General features: G+C 51.2%; 1 protein-coding gene across 1 annotated transcript in view; it reads right to left on the bottom strand.

The window, feature by feature from the left end:
- Nucleotides 1-6,024: 6,024 nt before the first annotated feature.
- SALL3 (spalt like transcription factor 3) overlaps nt 6,025-9,520 on the bottom strand; it is a 17,106-nt gene continuing 13,610 nt past the window's right edge. The window contains exons 2-3 of the mRNA XM_060119239.1: nt 7,606-9,520; nt 6,025-6,456 (exon numbers count right to left, since the gene is read on the bottom strand). The exon at nt 7,606-9,520 is cut by the window's right edge and continues 1,567 nt beyond it. Of these exons, the coding sequence (XP_059975222.1) occupies nt 6,025-6,456; nt 7,606-9,520 (2,347 nt within the window). The remainder of the gene's footprint in view (nt 6,457-7,605) is intronic.

Below are 9,520 nucleotides of genomic sequence, written 5' to 3'. Positions count from 1 at the left end.
AAAGCTCTGTTACTAAACGTCACAAACAGCAAAACAAGAAGCCCCAAACAAGAAACCAAATAAAGAATGAAAATGCTGAAAGACAAAGTCTAAAGGAAATGTTCATGCTTTGTGCTCTGATGCACAATCATTACCCCAAGAACTGTTCCTAGACCAGCCGATTTCCTAGGGGGAAAAAACCAAACAACTCTAGGCTTATTAGTGAAGGAAAATGAATTCAAAATCTAACTTATCTCTCAATTATTTGAATGTGTGGGGAAGTTTCTATATGCTTTTCCTACTGTGTATCCCTAAAACTTTCACCATCCGAAGGGTGGAAAATATTTTTTCTAAGCCTGCTTGTTTTTCCTCCGCGGTGGTGTTTGTGGGCAGGTGTGACATATTTCTTCTTCTGGGTAAGTTTAGGTCATAACGAGAGCTCTTCCTAAGCTGTCCTTGATACCATAAATAGAAAAAGTAAAATACAATAGAAATGCTTTATAACATGTATATAATCAAGAGATACGCCAGTTATAAAAGAAATGTGACAACTTTGGTCATTTAAATATTTATGTCTCTACTTGTAAAACGTTACGAAAATTCAGGTGTCCTGGAGGTTAAGCCAGAAAGAAAATTAATAAATGGAATCAGTGAGCACTGAAAGTGCTAGATGGAACGTGAAGGAACTCACACTTCTGCAACTTTCCAATTTATAGATAATACTGTGATTTAAAAATACGCACATCACACCAGTTTAGAAAGTGTTTGAGGGAGTTTGCAAAATTCCCATGTTCACAAATAAGGACATTTTGGACTACGGTAATCAGACATTTATTTCCACGTTTGAATCAGATACAGTGAGTGATTCACACGGATACGCACAGATCCCTTTACTTCAGGGGGCTTATGAATCATGTTTTCCATTTAGTGGCGTAGAGAACCTTTGATAGAACAGAACACAACTGTACTCTTACATCGATGACACCCTTTTCCTCTTTCCTGTCTCACCAACTTTCTGATCATCTCCCACTGGCTTGGGTGCGGCACTCAGTGCAACCCTGAATTCAGCCGTAAGGGGGTGAGGTACAGCCCCCCAAGTACAATCTCTAAGGCTTCCAAAGAAGTCAGACCACAGACCGCTGATGCGGTTATAAATCAGGACAGCACACCCAATGTTAATAGTTAGGTTCCCAATCTTTCGCTAAAAGAATGAGAGATAACACCTGCTTTTAACTGCATCCTCTTTTGAATATATCGATGTATAGACAGACGTATATTAATTACCTCAACGAGGCACTGCATGTGAGGTGTACAGTGCACAGGACAAAAACCAAACCATTTTAAAAAGTCTCTTTTCTGATAGAAAGTGCAGTCAGCATAATGTTCACAGAGCTTGACTTTATTTTACCTTAAATATAGTTGCATTTTAAAAAGCTTCAATAAATTTAATGATTAAAAAAAATCAAAGATACCAACACATTTTTCATGGTCCAAATATGATTCCACATATTTTCTTTAGCAAAGTCATTTGTAATAGATTTTTCAATATTTATATTCTTAGGTAATCATTTGTATTTTCTCTCTGTACAAATACCATCAATTAGCCTGTCTAGTGAATTTTGGTGGGGGGGGGGAAAGAAAGATGTACATTAGTAGTAGTTCTTTAAAAAAAAAAAAAACCGGTTCTTAGAAGAGGAACTTTTAAGGATCAAATTCTCCCCCGTTGTTACAGATCAGGAAGCAGAGCGAGGAGGGAAGGCTGCAGCTTTCACAGGGCACAGCCAGGCAAGCGGGCAGCCTGGCCCTGTCCCCACCTGTCCCCTGCCCGAGCCTCACTGCGGAGCAGCCAACCTGGGCCACTCAGGGCGATGCCCACACGTTCACGCCTGGTGACTTGGCGCAAAACTGTGGACAGGAGAACGGCAGGACAATGTTTCTATGGTGATTTCATTTTAAAGTTTTCCCTTCATAAAAAATGCTGAAACAACATGCAGTATTTCCCACTTAAGTGCAAAAGAAAAGGGGGACTTAATTTTTTTCCAGTTTTGTATTGAATATCTCGTAGATAAAATCTTCCTGTAGCTAAAAATCAGCCAAGAGACCTGCTGCTGATAGAAACGTTTCACAGCCTCTGTTTTTCAAAGACGCACTGTGTCCCTAAAAAACTTCGTGAAGGAATGAACGCGTGCCTCAGTGCCGGTAATTAGCAAATGAGCACAGGATTTTAAACACAAAGACTGAACCAGGAGGCCCACAGGTTGGCAGGCATGCTCGCAAGGTGACAGGCAGGACACAGAATTACACGTATGTGACATTATTATCCACTGCAAGCATGCACCGGAGGAAAGAAATGAGGGGTTTGGACTTCCGCAGTTTAGACAGACAGCCAAAATAAATACAGAGAGTTGAAGGCGGTTGGGCTGGAAACGTCCTTGCAGCCCGGTAATAAAGAAACACCCCTGATGTTTGCTGCAGCTTCTTAAAGCCGAAGCAGGAGCTGGGCGCTGTCTGCCAAGCATAGAGGAAAAGCAGGTAGGGAACCCAGGCTGCCTTCAAGCTTCCACGGGGACAAAATTAAACAGTGAGGGTTTAAAAACAATTGCTTTTTAGCCCTTAAGCAATACTTTTTAATTAGTCTGAAATGTTAACGGTTCCTGTAATGAACTCAGAATAGATATATATTTAAACAAATAATTTTTAGGGATTGTTGGCATTTATGATTCTTTGATATATGGTCTGAGCAGCCAGAATTGATGTCAGAAAGAAGTAAATACCCAGGCTCGTTAAGCCCGAACACCTCCGGTTTTATGTTGGAAACGTTTTTGAAATAAGAACTAAATCTCTTTTCTTTTCCCTTGCATTTTAACTTATATTAATTACTTTAAATGATTGTAGAAATCTTTGCTATTTCCTTACCATATGTAAAAAAAAGTCACTTTACTATCTGAGGTTTGTATCTCATGATTTCTCTCTAGCTCGGCAATCAAAAGGGTTTAATTCCTAAGGCTTATGATTATATGATACCTGCCGGGAGGCTGGGCAGTTAGTTTAGTGGTTAGTACCTTATCGCGCCTTCAAAACCACCCAGCATTTCCCAGGTGAAGTTTACCGTGGCTTCTAGGTATCAGTAGTTATTTTTTAAAAAGAAGAAATGAATTGTATATCTTGTAATCCAGGAGCTATTAAATGATTTAAAGTTTTAAGTCTTCTCAAGTGTTCTCGGCAAGGTGAAGCTTCTTTTCAAGTGAAGGGTATCCTCCATCTGGAACTCACAGGTGCAGGCTGCCGACAGCGGCCACGCTGTGCTCCCCACACCTCCCTCCCAAATTGTCACTAGAGGCGCAGCGATCTAGTTTTCAAGGGACCCGAAGAGCCGATATTTTCCCTCAATGCCGACAATGGGATGATGATTCAGAGTGTAGTCGTTTTGGGACACTGCCAACAGTCTCTAATAATTAAGCATTTTCTACTACATCTTCTTCCATCAAAGACGTAAATTTAAAAAAAATCCACAGTTAGGAGGCTGCATTTTTATTTTAGAAAAAGGTGAAACATGAAAATTTCGAGACCAATCGAGACACGCTTAGATGCGGCTTAATAAATCTAAGCTGTCAGAACTCAGTGACTTTCCTTGGAGAAACACCACGAATATACATCTGCCATCAATGGCCATAACCTCAAATTCCACTTTCTCCATTAGAATAATCAAGGAACGCCATTCAGAAATAATATCACATCCTGCATTTTATTCAATTCCATGTGACAAAAATAGGAACCTAGACTAAGACATCCATTTCAATCAGTAGATGTGTCAAGCCACAGATTTCATCATAAAAAATATTGGATCTGGGTAACAATTCTCCACTGGTTCAGGGAGGCCCCTGGCCCTACACGGTGTTGCAATAGAAAAATAGTGTCTCTTCACCATGCGGAGAGGGACGGCCTCGCCCTGAGCACAGGGTGGGGACAGTCTCACTGTCCCATCATGAGCCATCTTATTTACAGCACTTTACATTTCTCTTTTCTTATGTTATATACACACCCTTTTGCGAGGAGAGAACACTACATGGTACCAAATCCTAACCAAAAAGGAAAAAAAAAAAATCACACCCAAAAGGACACATAAATAATAAGAACATTCACTGCTGAAACACAGCGACACCGAGCACCTCAGTTTTCTCTTCCCGACGCTGGGACACCCCCGACCCATCCCGTGAGAAGAGAGGGCACCCCCGGGCACACTCCATCCCATCTGCGAGGGAAACAGAGCTGGAGAGTTCAGGGTTCATTCCCGACAGAGATCACTGCTAGGTCTGCTTATCTGTGAGTCTTTGAAACTCTGTTCAGTGACACGATGTGACTTGTTGCTGTGGTTGTGTTGGAAAGATGGTCCTATTTCTCGGTTTCAACTGAGAAGGCTCGACTGCTTCCTCGGGGACTCAGCCCCTCGCGCTGTCACCCGGCCACCCACGACGACCTGGTCTCAGACTCCAGCATGCTTGCAATGCACAAAATGAGGTAGAGAACGCAACACTTCTGTGTGGGCCTGGCTCAGCCCCGCCGCCCGGCACCTGCCCAGGGCCCTGTCCTGACACGGGGCAATGGACAGAATCACCAGCACGAGACTGTACTTTGATCAGATGACAGTGTGCTTTGTTTTCATCTGAGAAGATAATAAATAAATCAGGAACTCAGAAAAACGTCCCAGTTATGACTGATTATACTGCCTGACACCCGACACCTCTCTGCAGTGTATTGAGCACAAAAGCAGGCCTCGCAGGCAGTCAGACTCTCGTCCGGGGGGCATGTGAGAAAGAGAACAGAGGCTGCAGTAACATCATGCCCATGCAGCGCCCGCGTGGTTACTTCCTGGCTTGTACTGGTGTCACAGTCCTAAGATGAATTCATCAACGTTTTCTTAGGGTGGTCAAGTTTTTAAATGGGCTTTGTAGAAAAGTTAAATCATTTAATTTAAGAAACAGCAGGCCCTAGCTTATTGAGGAACTGACAAGTCTTGGTGGCTTTTCCGGTTAAGGAGCACAGATTTCTCATATCGTTTGACCTAAGACTGTAACAGCTTTTTTTTCTTTTTTTTTCCTCTTCATTTTCCTTCAATCAAAGTACTCTTTATAAAATACTTTACATCTTTTAAAATTTTCCAATTATAGACAAACCTCCCTAATACAAAATACTAAAAGTGCAAGAGTATAAATTAAGAGTTTTCAACCACATTATACAAACATTACCTTTTTATTGTACAGCTTTGATAATGCGAAATATTTACTCACAACTGCTATAACGTTGTGAATAATTCACGGTGGTGTCTGTCTGTAACTTGTTCCCAATGGCTGGGCTACACACCACGCTAGAGAACACTATCCACATAGCAGCTACAAACATTTAAATTAAAAAAAAAAAAAAAAAAAAAGGCTTGTTACTGACAGGTGCTTGCACACGAAAAGCATGCTTTTTCCTAACAGAACTTCACAATTTTGCCTGCATGGAAATAACCCACTTATTTATAGTAAAACAAATCTTGCCTTAAAAAACAAAAATCACACAGCCAGATGTATTCTGCAGTACAAAAGCTTCCGTTAAAGTTGGGCTGTATCGTCTGTTACCCGCATCATCTTAACATCATAAATACTACAGACGAAGGTACTGCCATGCTACACAGCGTCCGGAGCACTAGACCACGTGTTCGAGATAAGAGTTCTAAATGACAGAGTTCAAGTTTCCAACTAATTCGAACAAAACCACTGAACGAGTTTCCTGGAATAGGGTGGGGAGCCCCCTCTGGGCACTGCTGGGCTTTGGAGGGACGGAATGGATGTGCTCTGAGCCCCTTCTGTTCCCAAGGTGGCTCTCCGAGGACGTCTCTTTTTGACTTAAATCTATTTCAAAGGCTGCCGAGTTCTCGAGGACGGTCAAGCTCACGGAGAAAGGCGCGCCGGGCGGCGGGTGAGGCCGCCTCAGGCAGCCACCCGGTGACGTCTTTCCTGCTCTGGGTGGGCGGGGAAGGGGACCCACGGGGCAGGGACGCGGCTAGTTAATCCCGATCTCCTTGTTATCCTCAATGAGCCGCGTGAACGGCCGGCCGGCTCCCGAGTCCGACTTGGTTTTGTCCAGCCCCGCGATGGGCGGGCTGCTGCCAGGCCGCGCTTTGTCCAGCCCGGCAGCCAGGGAGCCCAGGGAGGGGAGCGCGCTTCCCCCGAGACTTACTGGGAGCTGGGGGAGGCCTCCGTTCTGGATGACGGAGATCTCATTGTTCTTCATGGCCAGCCCGTTGGTGATGGCTGCGGCGTACTGGTTCCAAAAGCTGGGGTCCACGTTCATGGCCCGTGCGGCCAGATCCTTCTGGAACATCTCGGAGAACTTCAGGGCGTCACCGCCCAGCAGGGCCATGGGGTTCTCCACCGACAGGCGGCGGCCGCGCCTGGCAGGGGCGTTGTTCCACATGTGGGTGCCCATGTGCACCTGCGGGGGACACGAGACACACCCCGGCGTGAGTGCACCCAGCCCTGGGGTCACAGAGACGCCCGGGGACCCGGGGACTCCTTCCAGCTCCTTTCCTTCCCCTCTTCCCCAGCCTAAGCATTCGTTTGGGACAACAAACTTGTTAGGTGAGCTTTTCTGAGCATCTTATATTTGAACCTACAACATTTTCTTTTGTCAAGTACACAGAACAAGCCGACCGATGAGCTAACGGATGTTCCTTTCAGCTCACAGCTAGATGGAATCATTTCCCCCCTAAGGCGTCAGACCCACGGGCCACCCGGAGGGTCTCAAAGCTCTTGCCCCAATCCCCAAGTTGGCTTATACTCAGAACTCCTGGCTTCACTGTGCCCGTGTCTGGTTTTCTCCCGGACACGGCAGGAACGTCTGGGCACCTGTGGTCAGCAGAGCCTTTCATCCTACCAGCAAGCGGAGGTCCCTGAGGGGTCCCTGAGACCCACGCAGGCGCTTGACGTAGGCTGCAAAGCGGCACACTCCCCTGAGGGTGTGGGCACGGCCCTGGATGGGTCCTCGGTGCCCGGCCACACACTCCACACCTCCGGGGAAAACGGGCAGCGTGGCCGTATCTCAGATGCGAACGTGACGACGTTGTACCGTGCTCCCCTCCCCCGGCCCTCAGGCTGGGAAGCTTCTCCCAGATGCCCGCTGGGCCCTCGTGGCGGCCATGAGGCCAAGACCACAGATCTGACCCCTGGCCCCGGGGCGGGATTTGCTTCACTTGCATCCCCTGCGAGCACCTACAGGCCCGGTTCTCTTGGTATTAGTGTCCCACTGGACTCCAGGCAGCGCCGGCCCTGGGCTTGCCCTGTCAGCCAGCGAGTGTCACCCCGACACCCTGCAGCCACACGGGGAGCACCAGCTCCTCAAGGGGAGGGCGGGCCCGCGTGGAAGGCAAGCTCCCCACTGCCACCGCACACGTGTGGGGAGCACCGCAGGCAACGCGCACACGCAGGCACACATACGGCGCAGACTCACCCATAACACACAAGCGCGCTCACACCACACGCCACACAGGCACACGCCGCGCTGTCTCTCGGGGGCTCCGCAGCAGCCGTGCCCCTGGCCGGGACCACAGGAGGTGGACGCGGGGGCTTCCCGGGCGGCCCTCACCTTGAGGTTGCCCTTGGTGGTGAACGCTCTCCCGCAGATGGTGCAGCCGAAGGGCTTCTCCCCGGTGTGGGTGCGCTCGTGGATCTGCAGGGCGCTGGCCGAGGAGAAGGTCTTCCCGCACGACTGGCAGTTGTGCTGCTTGGGTGTCCGGCGCGGCGGGGGGGCCAGCATGGGTGCGAGGCCGGGGCTCATCACCGTCGGGGGCCCGGCAGGCACCTGGATGGGAGCCGGCAGTGGCGGGCCCTCGGCCAACGGGCCGGCCTTGCTGTGCCCGTTCACTTCCATTTTGATCGTGGCGGGTGCGGAGCTGGGACCCAGGCTCGGGGTGCCCTGGCCGGGACCTAGAGCAAAGCTGGGGTCAAGCAACTGGGGAAGCGGCTTGCGCAACCTGTGGGTCAGCAAGTGCTGCTTTAAGTTACCCAGGGTGGAGCAGCCGCGCCCGCAGGCCGCGCAGACGAACGGCCGCTCCTTGGTGTGCCTGCGGAGGTGGATCTCCAGCGCGCTCCTGCAAGCAAAAGGCTTCGCACAGACACGACACGCAGTGCTCGCACACTTACCCCGATCTCGGCTCAGGAACAGCAGGCTACAGGGGGCCTCCTCCTTGATGGCCGGCCGGCCGGGGTGGGGGGCCGTCAGGTCCAGCGCCCCTCCGTTCTCGGGCCCGGGGGGCGGGCTGTCCTGCCTCTCCGTCTTCAGGGGCGTCTCCAGCGGCTCCTCCTGGGCGCCGAGGCCCGGGGACTTAGAAGGCAGGCTCTCGCTGTTACTGTTCCCGGGTGACAGGGCCTGCAAGGAGGAGGACGACTCGGACAGGGCCGGGCTGCCCGCGCTCCGGCTCTCCAGGTCGCCCACAGCTGATGAGGAGTCGTTGCTCAGACGGTCGCTCTCCCCGGACCCGTTCTCCAGGGACTTGAGGGCAGTCATCTGGGGGCAGCTCATGACCGAGTCCATCATCTTCATCTGGTTCTCCAGGGCGGCAATGCTGGAGATGACGGACGGCGGGGAGGGCGGGCAAGAGCTCGAGAAGGCCAGCAGCGGCTTGGATGGGTCGCCAGCCGTATCCTTCAGCTCGGCGTCCTCCTCCAGGGAGTTCTCGTCCATGTCATCGTCGTAGCCGCTCAGGGCGTCCGTGGCCTTCTCGTCGTAGGGCAGCTCGGCGTCCATGGCGTCCTGGAAGCCCTCGGGCAGCGGCGTGTTGGGGATCTGCCCCCCCATGTGCATGCGAATGTGCTGCTGCAGGACCACGGCATTGGTGAACTTCTTCTGGCAGATGGGGCAGGAGTGCTGCACGCGCAGGGGCGGCTTGGCGCGGTGGACCCCGAAGTGCGTCTTCAGGTTGCCCTTGGTGGTGAAGGCACGCCCGCAGATCTTGCACTTGAAGGGCCGCTCGCCCGTGTGCGTCCGGTAGTGCATCTTCAGGGCGCTCTGGCAGCTCAGCACGCGGTGGCAGATGGCGCACTGGTTGGGGTCCGTCACCTTCTTGTCGATGTTCTCCACCAGCTGCTGCAGCTTGGAGGTTTCGGACGTTTGCATAGAGTCAAGCAGCCCTCCGAAGGGAAATTTGGCCTTGAACTGCTCGGCGCCGGCCGGGAGGACCGGGCTGCAGAGGCCGGGGGATAGGCTGCTGTCCGCGAGGGCGGACACGGCAGACACCTGCCCGGTGGCGGGGACGTCCCCCGCCCTGGTGTTTGTGCAAGGCAGGCTCACGGGCTCGGTCTTGGGCAGGGAAGACCCGCCGGGTGCCGGCTGCGGGGACTCGGCGGTCACCACCTCGGAGCTGGTCAGGCCTGGGGACAGAGAGGGGCACTCGCTGGATGCCGGTGAGGGCCGCTGCGGGGAGCGGCTGGCGGGGGTGAGGCTGGGGGAGTCGGCATAGCTGCCGAGGCTGACGCCAGGGAGGGTGGGTGGGAGCTGCAGC

The sequence above is a fragment of the Mesoplodon densirostris genome, chromosome 15 (assembly GCF_025265405.1).
Source record: "Mesoplodon densirostris isolate mMesDen1 chromosome 15, mMesDen1 primary haplotype, whole genome shotgun sequence".
Lineage (NCBI taxonomy): Eukaryota > Metazoa > Chordata > Mammalia > Artiodactyla > Ziphiidae > Mesoplodon > Mesoplodon densirostris.
This window is presented reverse-complemented; position numbering and strand designations above follow the sequence as displayed.